General features: G+C 40.0%; 1 protein-coding gene across 1 annotated transcript; it reads right to left on the bottom strand.

Moving 5' to 3' along the window:
• Window positions 1-11,804: 11,804 nt before the first annotated feature.
• LOC128484789 (gamma-aminobutyric acid receptor subunit rho-2) lies at window positions 11,805-18,169 on the bottom strand. The gene is made up of 6 exons (XM_053461328.1): window positions 17,953-18,169; window positions 17,029-17,111; window positions 16,348-16,488; window positions 15,491-15,643; window positions 14,442-14,653; window positions 11,805-12,293 (listed from the first exon to the last, which is right to left on the bottom strand). Exons 1-6 carry the CDS (start codon window positions 18,165-18,167, stop codon window positions 11,982-11,984), a joined length of 1,116 nt encoding a protein of 371 aa, XP_053317303.1. The 5' UTR covers window positions 18,168-18,169; the 3' UTR covers window positions 11,805-11,981.
• Window positions 18,170-18,389: the final 220 nt, after the last annotated feature.

Raw genomic sequence — 18,389 nt, 5'->3', positions numbered from 1 at the left:
CACACCTTCCCATACACACACTTACAAACACATACACTGCTCTTAAACCCCTTTCTCTCCATCTCTTAACTTTCTCATCCTCCATCCTGTCTTAGGAACGCAAGGTCTGTCATTTGAGACCTCTGCTTTAGTGCTCCCTAATCACTATGCGCTGGCTATTGATGCAGACATCATACCCCAGCGCTCAGCATAATTTGCCGGCACATAGTGATTAGGGAGGGGGATTGTGATCGGACACGTCCTACCCAGACCGTTTCTCATCGGGGTGCCCAATGAGGAGGGCTGGCTGGGGAGATCACAATCTTGTAGCTGCCTCGGTACTCTCTGCTCCCCCCTACCCTGTAGATACATTTCTGTTTTTTAAGGGCTTTGTGGTGAATCATATTGCTGGCAGTAATGTGATTCGCCACTTGACCTCTAGGACACAGAACCCTTAGGCAACTGGCCAGTGTGCCCATACGTTTAGATGGCTACCTTAATATTGGGCTGACTAGGGAGATCCGTGGTCTCCCCAACCAGTCCTGCAGGCTGCAGCTGCTGAGGGCCCCCTTACAGTTGTGCCTCTCTCACTACACCATTCCTACGGCCCTGCAAGAAGAGACAAAAAGCAAAACTGCAGAAAAGAGACAGGTACACAGAACCAGTTGGTTTCCTTTTTAATGGCACAGTAACTCCTGTGCAGCTACCCTTTCTGGTGTTACCTTGTTCTCGCGGCTATCTAGTATCCTGACCTGGCTTTGTGTGACCACGCTGATATGTCTCCTGATTTGGCTTTGTTGACCACGCTGCTATCCTGTACCCTGACTCAGTTGGCTTGACCATGCAGCTTCTTCTATTCTGACCCACATTGTCTGACCACGCAGCTACTCTAGTATCCTGCCCCAGGTGGAATACTGACCCGGCTTCTGGCATCCACACTGTGGTCCAGGTGTCCTGTTTCCCACATACGCTGCTCATTGGTTCCGGATCTCACTCAGTAAGTCAACCTTATGTTGTGTTGCATTACATTACGAAGGGGACATAAAATAGAACCCACAAAGTTCGGACAGAAACTACCTGCTTATGAAGCCAGTTTTCCGGGTCAACGTATCAATTTTCTTAGAACGTGTTGGCCTGTACTGATCCTGCAAGTTCTTCTGCTACAGCACCTGCTGTATCACACCCTCCATCAGGAGCCATGTCCACTAGATCTTAAGACTTGCAGGGATTTCCTTAACAAGTTGTCCATTAAGTTCAAAATTATACCTTATACCTTTCCATCTGACCTGGCCAAGGTGGGGACTTGTTTTCAACCAACCTAGGAGAACTTATACTGCTTTCTCTATTGGATGGAGACCTTAGTGTAAATAGAATAGAGAAATACTATCCCAGAGGTTTTCACTACTTCAGCCTCTGGTATGCAATGTTTTCCCAGGGCTATCCCTGATCCTGGCCCTCCTCCAATATTTAGTCCGCTGGAAAGGCTATGGACTTGAACAATCCTGGATAACGTCTTTTAAGCCCTTCAGGACCGTTTTTTTTTTTACCGTGTATACACTTAATGACCAGAGCAGTTTTTGTGCTTTTGCTATGACTTTATTCAACTCTGATTGCCCACTAACTCATTTAGTGCACCCCACACATTATATATTGTTTTTTCAGCACAGCTTGGGAAATATCTTGTTGCACAGAATCAAAACTTTTCCCTTGATCGTAAGGTCTCTGAGTCTACAGTACATTTATGTTCACACACACTTACACATCAATGGTCACACATACATGCTCAGAAACACACATCCATGCTCACACACACGCACATACATGCTCCCTCCTTCGCTCACTTACCCTAACACCCTAACCTGGAGTTGCGTGGCCCTGCTATCCCTGGTCTGGTCCAGAAATGTTCACAAAGGGATTGACCTGGGCTTATCCCTTTGTGAACAACCTTTGGACCGGCCCGGGGGCCTCTATGTACGCCACTGCATGTAAACAAAAGAAGAATTTTAGAGCACATACTTGAGTCTTCTCTTCGTGCCCGGAAAGCCCACCAGCAGTAGAAATAAATAAACGCTCCAGCCATAGATAATTTGCATGGTTTCGCTTCCACAAACCCTTAATCAGGCATTGATGATGCAACTTGCTCTACAGTGATACAGTGAAGATAACAAACGCACATGTTTAAAAGCACGCAGATTCAAATAAATTCCCAGGTTCACACTGAGGTGATGAGTGTTTTGTGACAAGGTTTGTGGACAGAATTAATTACATGAGATGTGATCCATTGGAGTAATGTGTAATTTTGACAAAATAAGATTTGTGTTCACTAGAGTCATGGGGAATAAAGGATAAATACCCCAAGGTCTCAATGACCTTCTTTGACAGTCTTCCCCACTGTTCCATTTCACATGGTTCCCAAAATTGGTAGCTGTTTTGTGTGGAAGGTAGCGAAGAGTTGATTCATCACATAAGTTTCTTTTAAAGGTAGGGGAAGTCTTGCAAAGTCAGCAAGTACAGATGGTGGGGGGTATTTGAGAAACACATGGTTAAGGGAAGGGTTTATTCAATAAAGACTTAAGTTCAATACAAAAATGATATTTCTTGTAGTGTAGTAGGACACCTATATATATCACAAAACACAAGACTCCCAAACACTTTAAAATAAAGTTATCTTAAAATATAACTGGTATGTTTTAGTTTAGAACAGTAAGGACCTGAGCATTTCAATAACACCAAAGGTATACAGCTAATCAACAACTATATCATAATCAACCTGAACCCAAATCACCCCTCCCCAAATTATTAGGAATCCACCCTTGTGCTGTTTTTCAGTTACCTGGAGGAGGAGTGCATATAGATGTTGAGGCCCTTGATGGAGGTAGTACTACCCCTAAAGAGGATAGTACAGGTACTGAGGATTTTAGTTGGGAGTACTTATGTTGTGTCAGCTCTTATACACGGGGTCTGGTCTGTAAATGATCTTGAGTACCTTCCTTTGACTGCTGCTTCTGGTGTAGTCTTGCAGCTTTTGATCTCACAGGCTGGCTTTATCACACCTCAGAATGCAGGCTTCTCCTGCTGTACACTGGATTCAAACAGCAACCCAAATGGGAACTACAAATATCCCTCAGCCACATGGCAGCCTGGCACAGGGATAAGTAGATCTAAACAATGTCAGCTCTTGGTAGCAGACACTAGAGAGGTCCTCGGCAGCAACAGCAGGAAAAATGAATCTCTTGCAGTCTCTTACTGCAGAGCAAATCATTCCAGTCTTCTACTAGCAGCCACACTTCTCGTTTTCTTCTCCCAACTCCTATAGGGTTACACTAGATAAAATGACCCAGAGTGGGTTACTGCAAAGCTTTTTTGGGACAGAAACTTACTTGAAGATTGGAAGAAAATAAAATACATTTTTTAAAATGTATAAAATGATATAAACTTTTTTGCCAGCATTTATGAGTTTATTTAGCTAGAATTGTCTGGTTACACAAAACTGCACTCTACAGTAGTGTGGAAAAGAGAGTACATCCTCTATGAATTCTATGGCTTTACATATCAGGACATATCATCTATTTCTTAGCAGGTCTAACATGACATTTTGCACTGTTTCATGATTTATTCAACAAAAAAGCCAAAATGGGGAAGCCATGTGTGAAAAGCTAAGTATACCCCATACTGCTTACCTAGGAATTAAGACACTAAGTAGCAGAAAGATGGTGCTAATAAAATGCCCTTGATTAATTGATCATCAACAAGTGTGACCACCTCTCCAAAAGCCAAAGTTTTAGCAGTTTTCTTATCTGGAGTATTCAGGTGTGTATTAACATAACATGAAGGAGGAAAGACCGCAGCAATTTTTTTCTAGAGAAGCAATTGTTGCTACCTATCAATCTGGGAAGGGTTATAAGGCCATTTCCAAACAATTTAAAGTCCATCATTCTACAGTGAGAAAGATTATTCAAAAATGGAAAACATTCAAGACAGTTGCCAATCTTCCCAGGAGTGGACATCATACAATGTTAAAGTTCACAGTACAACTAGAAAAAGACAGAACAAGTATGGCATGTTTTGAAGGGTTGCCAGGGGAAAAGCTCTTCTCTCTAAAAAGAACATGGCAGCACAGGTTAGGCTTGCAAATTTGCATCTGCACAAACCATAAGACTTCCGGAACAATGAGACTGAAGTGTAGATCTCCCACAGGAATGTGACTCTCGTGGCTGGTAGAAGGACCTACACAGGGATTTAAAAACACCCTGGGGAGTGATCCATTGGACACAAAACAGCCTGTTCCTTCTTCTGATTGCTTGGCATTACTGATCCCGCTGCAACCAGCACAGCAGGATCATCCAGTGGCGGGATCACCATTACAGGCTCCTTCAGGTCAGCTGTGGAGGAGGGCTAACTTGAACCTGGATTTAATTTCCCAGGCCATCCAGCAGCCATATCTGCCCAGGACCGCCAGGGCTTATTGGGGCAGTCTTTATACACGTGGTCTGGCTTGCCACATCAGTTGCACAACTTGGACTTATCACAGCTAGCAGTGAGGTGGTCCCATTCTCTACAGTTCCTGCATAGGGGCCTAGGGTCAGCTGTGTAGGTCGCCTGGGTGTGCCCATAGCCCCCACACCTCCTGCACAGGAATGGCATCCCTGGGTAGAAACAGTATCCCGTGTTGCTACCGATGGAGAAACTCTGGGGGGGTGAACTATTCCACCAACCCTTTCCTTGTGCTCTTTTAACTGCACAAGGAACCTCCTCTTACCGTTCCAAATCCCCATCTCATTCTGTACCTTCTGTGGGCTAGATACTTTATTACAATAACGATTTAACCAGGCTATGATAGCTTCATCAGACACATATGGGTTATACATGTGAACAGTAAGAGAGATTTCCTCACCACCATACAGAAAAGTGAAGCGGAGTCCATCCAATCGAGGGTCATCTTTTTTTCCTCTGAGGCTCTTGTAGATGTTATGACACACACACCGATGTTCAGTAGTGTTACTACATATGTACCTTTCACTTGGCCTTGCAGGCAGTAGATGTCTTTAAGATCCAGTCCAAGTGTTTTAATTAGCACCTCCTCTACAACATACTTTGTTCCTTTTTCTTCCTTCTCTCTCTCAGGAACTCCAATCTTAATCGAATTTCAGAGTCTTACGACCTTAACAGATGCAAACTTGATGGTTGCATGCATTTTCCTTTCACCAGAGCAATACAATTACTCAGGCTTAAGGTAGGCAGCCTGCTGCCTTAAATTGTTTTAACATAATCAGGGCCCAAACACACCACAATGCAAAGCAATGGATTTGTAGCTGCTAGCAGACTTACAGGAACCAGAGCCAAACAATGCAAAGGGCCAGATTGAAGGACAGAGCAGGTATATAAGAGCAGGGCTAAACTCAGGTAACGTGGTTCAGCTGTCCCAAGTAATTAGAAAGAGGTGCTCCTGAGAGGGAAGGGTAGCCACTAGTGGCTGCAGGTAGACATAACAATGTTAAAATTATCACACATGGCTTCTCCATTTAGGCTTAATTTTTGTTGAATAATATGGTTAATACATCATGTGTCGTTCATCTGAGATTCATCTGAGGTTGTACCTAAATTTTAGACCTGGAACAGATGATTGTTATTTTGTCCTGATATGTAAAACCATAGAATTCCAACTAAGTAATCTCACTTGTTTTGGGATGCATAGCAATACCGGGGTACTCCTTATATAGAAAAGACAAAAAGGGCAAGAAAGGGGGAGGAGTGGCCCTAAGTCTAACCTAACACAGTTTGGGTTACATTACAATTTGGTAAGCGTACAGCAACTTGTGTAGGTGTGATTTATAGACCCCCTGTAGAAGGGTTTACCTCAGGAAGATCATGCCAAACTGATCTTATTGATTTTGATTAGGTGACTAAAGCAATTGATCAAAGTGGTACAGTAGATATTGTGAAGTCAATGGTGTATATTAAGAGCAAGGTCTTTTCGCCAGTGGGGTACCTCAAGGATCTGTGCTTGGACCCATTTTAATATTTTTATTAGTGATATTGCAGAAGGTCTTGATGGAAAGGTATGTCTTTTGCTGACAACACAAAAATTTGCTTAAGGGTTGATGTTGACTTACTCACTGCTAAATCCAAGGGCCACTACTCCATGCTAATACTACTGGACCTTTCAGCTGCTTTTGACACTGTGGACCACTCTCTTCTCCTTCAAATGCTTCATGATCTCGGCCTCCGCGACACTGCTCTCGCCTAGTTCACTTCCTACCTCTCTGATCGTACCTTCAGCGTCTTCGCTTCCAGTAATACTTCCCCTCCCCTCGCTCTCTCAGTTGGGGTACCCCAAGGCTCAGTTTTAGGACCCCTTCTGTTCTCTCTTTACACTTCCTCACTTGGCAAACTGATCTCATCCTTTGGCTTTCAATACCAACTGTATGCTGATGACACCCAGATCTAACAATCCTTCTCATCTTCCCTCCCTCCAATACTAAGATTCCCCCATCATGTTCCCTCATTGTTAATGGTGCCATCATCTCCCCATCTACTCGTGCACACTGTCTTGGTGTCACCCTTGACTCCGACCTTTCGTTCACCCCCCCACATTCAGTCTGTCTCCATCTTAAAAACATTGCCCGCATCCGTCCCTTCCTAACACAGCATGCCACTAAGGCTCTTGTCCATGCCCTAATTGCTCTTGATTACTGTAACTCTGTCTTAGCTGGTCTCCCTCTTAACCGTCTCACCTCTCTACAATCCACCATGAATGCTGCCGCCAGACTCATCTTCCTCTCCCATCGCTTTACTAACGTCTCTCCCCTCTCTCAGTCTCTTCACTGGCTGCCTGTGCGCTTCAGGATTGATTTCAAAATCCTCACTCTTACTATCAAAGCCCTTCACAGCGGTTCCCCTCCCTACATCTCCTCACTCATCTCTAAATACATTCCTAACCGGTCTCTCCGCTCATCCAATGATCTCCTTCTATCCTCTCTCCCCCTGCCTTTGGTCCTTCAAAAAATACCTCAAGACCCACTTCTTTAAGGACGCTTATAATATTGCACATTAACACCCCCCAAATTCCCTTAGCTCGCCTCTCCTAGTCCCTCTAATGCAATACTTACACTAGTGTGGCTGGTCCATACCTACAATGGAACTTTTACGTTTTACCTATTGTGTAATACATCCTAAATCCCTCTAGATTGTAAGCTCGTTTGAGCAGCGCCCTCCTCACCTGTTGTCTCTGTAAGTCAATTTGTTATGTTACATACTACTTGTTATGTCCTGTCTACCCATTGTACAGCGCTACGGAATTTGATAGCGCTATATAAAACAATAAATAAAAATAATAATAATGTTCCTGGAGGGATAAGCCAATTGGCAAATGATTTAGGTAAACTGGAAAAATGGTCAGAGCTGTGGCAACTGGCATTTAATGTGGATAAGTTAAAAGTAATGTAGGATTCTATGTAATGTATTATTATTTACAAAATACTATTAACCCTTTCATTCCACAGGACAGTGGATTTAGAGAGAGGGAGAGGCACAGGTGGGCTCCTTGGCTCTCCAAAGGATTAATATCACGTTAAACCCCATCTATGCCTTCTATAGGTTTATCTAAAATATTTTAACAACCCCACCCCCTGAGCAAGGAATAGGGGATACAGGTGGCATGGGTGGGCTGTTTTAATTATGTTCTCTATTTTTGGAGTTGCAGATAAGGAAATGGAAGTTGTAGGATTCTTTTGCATGCACTTTCCTGGCTTGAATAAAATGGCATCTACTTACAAGCAACTTACTGTCAGGGCTCACCTGAGATCCATAAATCATGTAGCTGCACCTTCTACTCCACCTAGTGAAGCTGCATATGCCGCTTCCTTCTCTTAATAATGTTTATGACATCAGTAGGCAACCTCCATTTCCTGTATATATGCTCCAGTAGTAGTTAGTCCAGTCTTCTGTTTTTTGATCCAGCTTTACTTGACCTTGTTTGCGCTATGGTACCCTCACCCGGCTTCTCTTGACCACATGATCCTGTATTCAACTCAATTCAGGGGTTCCATTCCTGAACATAGTGGCATGGCACATATATATACAATACAAGTTGCTATGCAAGCGTCAGCATGTAAGTCAAATCTAATTAGAAGAGTGAATCTATACCTCCTTGCCTGACCATCAACTTCTTATTAATAGAATCTTGTGCCTGATAATAAATTAAATCAAAACATATTAACATCAAAATTGCATGATCATGTAAAAATACCTAGTTTTTCTGCAACTTTTCATTTCCTGACATTTTATGTGATAAACAACATAGTCTGTTTTTTTCCAGAAGAGCAAATGTGTCAAAATCTTAAAGGTTTCAATTCAGCCATGACTACAACAAAGACAGTTGTCACCAGAATTGCATAGATAACCACCTAAAGTCTGCTGAATATTTTAAAAAGGGTTGGATCATCAAAATTCAATTACAGCGCACACATAGCCCTAAATACACAATGGACTGGTGTTAGGAAGAAAGGTAATGCAAAAAAATACATACCATTTGTATTTTATAGCACCATTGGAGGAATTTGGAAGCAGAGATGAGTTTTGTTTTGGTTTTATTATATTGCACATTAGAGAGCTTATCAACTTGTTAGAGGCCCAAAGCCATGGAAGAGGCATGCTTTAGGACATTGAATAGAGAGAGACACCTCCACAAGCACAAACCTCACTGCATGGTGCATGTAGATTGGAGCATGTAATGTATGCACACACACATACTTACACATACACCTAAGTGGAAATGTCCAAATTGGGCCCAAAGTGTCAATATTTTGTGTGGCCACCATTATTTTCCAGCACTGACTTAATCCACTTGGGCATGGAGTTCACCAGAGCTTCACAGGTTGCCACTGGAGTCCTCTTCCAATCCTCCATGATGACATCACGGAGCTGGTGGATGTTAGAGACCTTGCGCTCCCCCACCTTCCGTTTGAGGATGCCCCACAGTTGCTCAATAGGGTTTAGGTCTGGAGACTTGCTTGGCCAGTCTATCACCTTTACCCTCAGGGGATCATGCTCTGCTTCAGTATGTCACAGTACGTGTTGGCATTCATGGCTCCCTCAATGAACTGTAGCTCCCCAGTGCCAGCAGCACTCATGCAGGCCCACACCATGACACTCCCACCACCATGATTGACTGTAGGTAAGACACACTTCATGCCATGAGGTGCCATGTTGAACTTCCCGTGACCAGTATGAGAGAGTGTGAGAGTGATTACACCAAATTTAACACACCTGCTCCCCATTCACTCCTGAGACCTTGTAACACTAATGAGTCACATGACACCGGGGAGGGGAAATTACTAATTGGGCCCAATTTAGACATTTCCACTATGGGGTGTACTCACGTTTGTTACCAAGGTTTAGACATTAATGGCTGTGTGTTGAGTTATTTTTAAGGGAACAGCAAATTTACACTGTTATAGAGGCTGTACACTGACTACTTTACATTGTAGAAGAGTGTAATTTCTGCAGTGTTGTCACATGAAAAGATAAAATAAAATATTTACAAAAATGTGAGGGGTGTACTCACTTTTGTGAGATAATGTACACATATAAATGTGTGTGCATCTGCAAGTCTATTGCCCATGCTCAAAGCGTAGATTTCACTTGAATATATTAGTTAAGTGGAAGTATAATTCAAGATGATGTTCATTGTGGGACAAAATGCTTTCTGTACCCTACACTGGAGCCAGATAACAGAGATTACCTGCTAATTTAATAGGGTTCACATTAATTAGTCTCGTTTAGACAAGTATTTGTCCTAAATTTCAGAAAACTTAAAAAAAAAAAATATTTATATGTTTTTACCATAAATTTACATCTGCACTAACCCTTAAAGTTCCTGTATTTTGCATATGCTGATTAAATTCTGTTTTTTGACTCCTGGCTCTGGACTTCACTTATGTACTCATTTATGTCTTATGATTAAGCACCTTGTCGGCTCCGTTACTGTTTTGGCTATTGACTTTGTACTTTACTTAGTTTTTGCCTCTGTCTTAAACCTCACTACATGGTAAGCATATACCTCTTATAAAGGGATCTCCCAATATTCCCCTGGTATATATATCAATTAGAAAGACACCACTGTTCAGTATGGATAAAAAAAAATGATCAAAGGGAGAGGGGCAGTTCTGACAAAATAGAAACGCTGTAGTACTAATTATAGTAAAGGCATCCTTTTATGCACCAGACAAAACCTTTAGGGTTAAGCATGATGTAGTTCCGGGAAGGGGGGTTCCTTGTGGAGGCAGCGACGTACGTTCCAATAAGAATTAGTTGAAAACCAGCCGCGTCAAGGACAAATTGATAATAAAGGTCCTTTTGATTAAATGATGGAAGAAGTATTTATTGATACAAATCCCTGAGGAACTCAACCCAGTCTGATGAAACGCCTAGGACTTCTGTTTACTTTACATGTGAAGGATTACATGTTTACTCCTTAAGGAGGAACACCTTTATTATCAGTTTGTCCGTGGTACATTCAAGTCAGTTTTCGACTGATTCTTATTGGAACATACAACTCTACCTCCATGAGGAATCCCTTCCAGGAACTACACCATGCTTCATTTGGCTGCTTTTCAATCGCTTTACTATAATAAACGCTAAAGCATTTTTGTTTTGTGAGAAATGCCACTTACTTTGATCATTCCTTACCCATACTGAACAGCTCTGTGCCTGTATATGGTACCTAAGAAGAAATTAAAGGCTGCAGTAGACAGCCATCAGCAACCACGCACGTGTAAACCTGCCTGCCCCACACAGGGTATTGAGCAAGAACGTGTCCCTGCAGACGTGACACCTATAAATGAATAAAGCAATACAAAAAAAATCTTAAAATTGATGCATCATACATATTGGCAGTTCTTATTCTTCATACCTGATACAATTTTCAATCCATGTACAAATAACAATGTTCACATATAAAGAAATAAATATAGTACATATATACATACCAATACACATATACATTAATAATCAAGTTCCAAAGTTTTTTTTACTACATACAAAATATGTTATTGCCTTCTGACTTGTTACAATTCAATGTGTACAATATATACATGCTTATTAACAGATCAAATGCCTGACATTATCTGACTTTATTGCTCCTTAAATCTAAAATATAGGTTATATTTGAATTTAGTGTTTCACATTGCTGTTAATTCATGACAATGGAGTGGAGGATCAGGGGGAGAGGACATCAGAGAAAGAACCGTCATTTTGCCCTAACTTGAACTCGAGACAATATGTTGTTTTTGACCCTTTTGCACATGTCTAATATATTATGTTATACTTTGTGGATAAAAAGGTAATCTTTAATTACGAAAGATGACTTTGAGCCAAGTGTTATGCATGAAATATAAGAGGATCGGTAGACATGGATTCAGTTTGGGAGATTATGGATTAGCGATTAGAACTGTCTAGGGTAGGGTTTGACCTGGTGGAATAACACAATATCTCAGGGCCCAGGTGCAAGCCTCCATGTATACATCCTGTTTTGGTCTGTTGTGAATCTAATTATTATGTCACAAGTGCAAAATGCAATTATATAAATCACTGATAGGAGATTAGAGCCAATTTCAAAGGGCCAAGCCTTGGCCCCCCCTAACACCTGGAGTATCCCCCAAACCACAATGGCTGTAGGAGTCCGTGTTATGCCCCTGGATTAAAGTGTCTATTTTCTACACATTCTGTATCTGTAACATGGTTTTCATTTATACGTGTGCCATACATGAATATCTACAATGCACAGATTCCTAGTAGGGAAAATGATCGTTTTACAATGGTTATACAAACATCAAGTTTATTTTGTCATCAAAGGTATTTTAGTACTGCAGTGAGCTTCATTTGAAAACAGTTTGAATACACCGAATGGCAGATTATGTACATGTATATCATTCAGCTCCTTTTCTCATGTTGTCGTCTTTGTTAAATAATCAAATCATCATCTTTCAGTGTAACTCTTCTCTCTAACAGAAAACAGACCAGTATATTAAGTTAAAGAAAATAAATGATCCAGGAAAAATCATCCTGGAGTACGTGTCGATGGCATGCGTATTTTGCATTATGCGTAAGCCAACATGGCCCTTCAACCCCTTCTTCCTGGAAGTGCTAGAATTTGGGCTCATAGACAAATGGACCACCATTTTGTCTTGCTTCTCCACATCTTCAGGTACAATATGGCTTTTTGTGTATCCAGCCAGACTACTGGTTTCAGGATCACCATATATTCCATCTAACATCATTGTTTTTGTGTGAGATATTCCACATGTACAAGGAAACTGAAAATAAAAAAACGAAAAAGCAATAGTTTTGAAAAACAATAGAGTGAAATTTGTCACGAACTCTTGAAACAAACATGTATTTGTTTTCTTTTATTAGCATGACAAGATCTTTCATAACGAGATTGATTGGTGCATCTGATTTAATGTGGCAAAGAAACATTTTAAACAAAATGTCCTCTTCATGCTTCCTGAAGAGAAGCATGCAAAATAGTTCTCAAATATATCACTTTAGTTGCCTGACATACTTACATACAATGAAAATTGAAAGAAGTGCCTGAAAAAGTTTGGTCTATCACCCTAAAGTGACCTTTAAATTAATGTTTTGGGTTTTTTTGCAAGAAAATGCATGGAGCCCCTGTGTGTATTTGCACTCATTCCCCGACCAATAGCTACATGCATTGCAGGAAAAAGTGGTGTTATGTGCATCCCGTCCAATCACACAAGAGTTCCAAGGGGTCTAATGACCCTCCCCATGCTCATGTTCAGAAAGTGCTCTAATTACTTGAGCGAGAGTGGTTTATGCCAATAAATGGCTGCTTCAAACAGTTAAAACTGTTTTAATAAGCGGACAGAGAAAGGGGAGTCCCGCTTTGAAGATGAATTATCTTCTGCAGGTAAGTAGGTTTCCTTTTTGACTATACTATAACATGCATTCTTCATTGATGGGGATTGTCCCTTTAACATTGTTGATAATGTTTGTACCTTAAGAAGACATTTCTCTTTGGGCTTTTACTTTGTACGCTGTTTTTCATTTAATTACATCTCTTGTTGATCCTTTTTCTTATATTATCAGCATGTGGAAGTTATAAACATTTTATTACTTCTTGCTTTGCACACATTCATTTTGGGGAATATTACATGTAGGACTCTATTGCCAGTAGGTGTATACAACTGTGCCAGAATGCTAGAACCCATTTTTTCATAATGTAAATCATTAAATGGATGCGCAGCCTATAATAAGGATTTATTATGTCAGCATGGGGTGAAGATATTTAGGTGAGCACAAGAGAGTCCCTTGACTTTCTTGTCAAAGGAAGAATGCTGCATGGAACATCTCTCTTTGATGATGGGGACTCTTGGGCCCTTCCTTTTCCTCTCTATGTCTTTGTCTCTGCAAAGTATATCCATGTTGATGTCAGCCATATCAGAGAAGGTGAGAGAGAGCTGGAGAATCCCAGACACGCAAGGATAAGGTTTCCTACAAACAACTACTAATAAAGACAATGAGATATTAAACACAAAAAAGCCCACATGCAACTAAAGTAAAACAAATGTACTCTTGCCAACTCGCATTTACGCTTGCATAAATTAACACTTAACTTGCATACATTCTATATCAATCAATGCAGGTTCAAAAAAGCAAGCAACTTGTGGATTTATTAACTTTTTGATTTTGTTTAATATTTTACTTTATTAAGAGGGCGGTAGATAAATGTACATTTCAGAAGTCAGTCTCAGAAGTAGTAGAGGCTAATACAGTGAGGGAATTTAAACATGCATGGGATACGCATGATGCTGTCCTGAATCTAAGACATCATCAAGGGCACAGATTATAAGGACTGTTAAATGAGAACAGGTGATTGTTGTATCCTGATATGCATCATCTTTTTTCTTGAGGTATCTAGAATTCATAGGTGACCAGTTTTAAACACCCATAATGTCAAACCTAGCTGCAGGGGGTAATTGGCTCATGGACTGGTCCTTATTCTCAGAGGCATTGCTCTTTGAGGTCATGTACCATGACGTTACTTGACTCCACTATAGTAGCTGCCCTGAGAACAAGCTTAGGCTCCTTGCAACTGCAAGGTGAGTGCGTTAGTGTGCATGTGTGTGTTTCTGGGTGTGTTGGTTATGGGTGTGGAGGGGGGATGTGCCAGCCCTCCCCTGCCTAGTTGTTAACTAGAGGCTTAATTTTGTGCCAGTCTTATTATTTTTAATTACCTTAGTTACTTTTAAACACTTTTTCTGTTTATAAAAAAAAAGATCAATAGAAATACAACATGTACTTGAGTCTCCAAACAAATCAATGTATATATTTGAAAATTCTTATGAAGCTCTGCCACTGTGATATTATGGGAGTAGAAGAAAACAGACTTTGCATGATTTTCTTGTTAGCTGCAAAACACCCAAAGGTGTAGATTGAGCATTGATGCTCCTTACCTTCTCTCTCAGTTTCCTTTCCTTCCTCTCTTGCACAGTAGTCAGATAATTCACAGCTGCGTATTCCAGCACCGATAGGAAGACAAACACAAAACTAACCCAGAGATAAATATCCACTGCTTTTATATATGAGACTCTTGGCATTGAGGCATTTACTCCGGTTATTATGGTTGACATTGTCAGCACGGTGGTTATACCTTGAAAATTAAACAAGATAGTTTGTTCAGTTCCCAGATAGTAGTGAAGCAACTCCATGTTTTGCTATAAAGCACCAATAGAAAGATGATTAAACTCTAAATCAGTATTTTTCTATATAACAATTGTGAAGAAAAGCAAATAAATTATAGAAGACAAAAAAGATATTATAAACAAAATTACAATATTATGTGATTTGCTTGATATTTACAATTATGAAAAATAACTGCCCCCTTCATAAGTCAACCCTTAATGTAAGTAAAATGTCATTTTATAAATGAAAGGTCCAGAGTGTGATTGCCCACTAGACAGACTAGGCATGTGCCTGAAGCACCAAAGCACAATAGAAGATGAAAGGGGAGGACTAACAGTAGCTCCACTTGGGCCCCAATTGGCCAGTCTAGATGTATGCCCCTCCAGATTTATGCCCCTCCTAAAACATTTTTTATTTTTACATGTGGGCAGGATCCGAATGATAGGCACTTCTCACATTATTTAGTGTGCTGCCTCCTGCTGGATACACTAGGTTGCACATTGGAAAAGAGGGTTGCAGATGCAAAATGCAGAATTCTATGCCATTTTTTTTTCTTTCTATTAAAACAAGACATGGGGTATAGTACACAAAGTAGCTCAAGCACATGGTCAGGTGTAGCAGTGATTGTCACCCAACAGGAATTAGGCATACTCAGCTGTCCTCCTATTTATGACATTAGCTCCCTTCTTATGTATGTGGAAACAAAAGCTATGGATTTGAAACAATATATCACTTGGAGTTGCACAAGGCACAAGATATGTAACTGTATTGTGCACTGCAGGTTAGGCACAGAGTTTAGTCTTACCAAGAGAGACTCGTGCAGGGACTGCCCTCCGATCTATCCAGAAAGATACCCATGAAAGCATGACCATTAACGTTGCTGGAAAATATGTTTGCAGCAGGAAGAAGAAGATGTGGCGTCGTAAAGTGAAACTAATATACAGCCGATTATACCATCCTAGAGTTTAGGAGGAAAAAGCCAGTTGTTCAGAACTGTTAAATGTGGAATCTGATGCATGTTACTACATTAAATGGAATATGCTATACAATTTTATCTACTAGAGTACTAACACCAACATGTTCTTTACACATTCTTACTAAAAAGCTAATTTGTAATTCTATTTCTGACTTTTGATACGCACAAGTCCTAAAAAATTGTGTACCAGCATCTGGCAAGATCATTCATCCCTTTTTTTAATACAGGGTCCAACTATTTGTATCTGTCATTGTAGGCAGCAACGATACAAAGTAAATTAAGTAACAGATACCTGCTTTTAGAGGTCAGATTTATTGCTAAAGAGTGCTTTTAATTGAGGTCTTTCCGAGGTCCTAAAAGCTGATGTAATTCATAATGTAACCTATATTTTTACATGTTTGCCCAAAAAAGGGTTTCAACTTTGACTTTAGACTCCAAATGAACACACGGAGCCTTAAAATTGGTTAAAATACAGAACATGCTAGTGTTCAGATCGACGTTATTTTACATCTCTTTGAAATGGCTACCTGACCTCCGTTGAAATATGGCCATGAAAAATATAAATGCGTTAAGACCTTATGGACATTACTTAAGACACATAGACATTTTTTGTATAGAAAATATATCCAAGGACCCAAGATTCTGCAGTCCTTTCATATATTTCAACAATAAATGATGCTAGGTACCAGTGCTGCTATAGAAGGCAAGTCTCGATGTCGTATGGAACTTCTGAATCAAAAACTGAGACAGAGATATCTTCTCATCTGTTTTTAAGGATTCATTTCCATTTTTCCAGTAAAGCATCAGGTCCTCATCGGTATAGGCATCTTTACATAACCAAAGGAAAAAACAAATGTAAATTCTCTAGTATCAGTTAAAGGCCAGGCAATTGCAACAGTTACACATATGATAATACGAGGGTACACTTTTATTATATGACAAAATACTGTGATGGGAGTAAGGTAAATCATGCCGTATCAAAGGACTCTTTAAGGAATGCCCAAGGATCTCTTAATTCCAAAGCGAATTGCAGGTCAGCACTTGTTATCATTGCACCTGTCAGTGGTCATAATGTTATGGCTGATCGGTGTAAACTAGTAAGGGAGATACTGTTGGAGGGCACAGTGGATATGGGTATGCAAGTGCTGGGTAGTTAATGCATATTTATTTATATTTATGCAATATATTAGTGTATAATAATTTCCAAACGCTGAAGTAATTTTTTAAAAAGTTGAATTCGATAAACGTGTGTCCCTTTTCAACCTCAAACAATGCACATCAATGTAATAATAACAATAATAAAAAAATAACGCATGTAATATTGGATTGCAAAACAATGAGATTATCTAAATAAATGTATTACTTACAACTTTCTAGCTCCAAGGAACATGTCTGAGTATCCAATGGAAATCGACTAAAGTCCATGTTGCACATAGCTGTCACGGTAATTCTTAATGAAAGAGATTAAAGCAAATTAATATAATATAGCCCTGCTATACCACTATGCTAAAAACATCAGTCCATTTTTTCATTACAAAATTACTTTTTCAATTTGGCCATTTTATTGCTCATCGACTTGACTACTGACCTGAACAGTAAATGTGTCAACTTTGACACCACACAGTTTAATGTCTATGGAAAGGGGCCCATCACTGTAATCGATTTTTTTTTTATTTGTTTTTTTTTTAATTAACCATGTTATTCTAAGGGGTATGTATTCTTTTAGACATTTTTTATGTGTAGACTCAAAGCATTATGTTCATTAGCGTACCTCGAAACTTCCCAGTATGTCAGTTTTGAGGTCGTGTCCTTCCTTCCCATTTGTTAGAGGGGTGGGGCTCAGTCAAATGAAGAAGGGCTAGACATGTGGGGCTGTGGCTAGCCACATGTGGTGGAAGCAGTAAAAAAAAAATGCCAAAACAAATGGGGTGTGGGCAGAGCTAAATGCCTCTTCCCCTACCCGAAGAATTAAAGGGCTGCCATGGAAGACAGGTAATCACCTGCCATACCCAGAATCCCCAGGGAGATCCAGATAGTTCCAAATTATGTTCATAGGTGATTGATAAATGTACCCTATAAATAAGAAAACACAGGCTTGTGACTTACCAAAAAACTCTTACCATTGCAAATCTTTACAGATTTCTTTTTTCTTTTCGGAACACACCAGGTAAAACACCAGGTACCAGTAATGTTTTGTTCTTTATTTCTTGTTTATGCATTTAATAGCTATTAATCTGTCATAATATTTAATTAAACAAAGCTAAGGTACGCACTTGACAGTCCATTCATACCTCATACTGTATAGAACATGCCCATCTGGGTACATACGAAGCATTATGTTGTCTGTTGTCGTGTCATGAATGAAAGATCTTTTGGAGTGAACAAAGAAGACATCAGGAACCCATATCTTTTTCACCAGTCGACTATCAAAGGTCATGCTTTTATTGGTGCTACTGGGAAATGATAACCGTTCATCCTTCCAGTAATGCCGGAGGTACAGAGTCATGGTGAAATCCTGGAGTAATTACAAACATATCAATTAAACCCACCACTATCAATATCCTCTATCAATATAATATCTTTAATTTAAATATGTATGGCTTAGTCTTAATTCTTTCACTATGCAGCAATGTTCATATTGCTGAAATATTTGCTACGTCAAAACGTCCTATTCTATTTGGTATAATTATTGTTATATTTCATAAAACTGACAACAAAAATTAAGCAT

The sequence above is a fragment of the Spea bombifrons genome, chromosome 3 (assembly GCF_027358695.1).
Source record: "Spea bombifrons isolate aSpeBom1 chromosome 3, aSpeBom1.2.pri, whole genome shotgun sequence".
NCBI lineage: Eukaryota > Metazoa > Chordata > Amphibia > Anura > Pelobatidae > Spea > Spea bombifrons.
Note: the sequence above shows the minus strand (reverse complement) of the source record. Positions and strands in the feature narration are given on the sequence as shown.

Coding starts and splice junctions, on each gene's coding strand:
- LOC128484789 (XM_053461328.1), bottom strand. CDS start 18,167: ATGACTCTGTACCTCCGGCATTACTGGAAGGATGAACGGTTATCATTT. Junction 17,112..17,952: donor CATGTTCTATACAGTATGAG/GTATGAATGGAC, acceptor TCTTTCATTAAG/AATTACCGTGACAGCTATGT. Junction 16,489..17,028: donor TTCCTTGGAGCTAGAAAGTT/GTAAGTAATACA, acceptor GGTTATGTAAAG/ATGCCTATACCGATGAGGAC.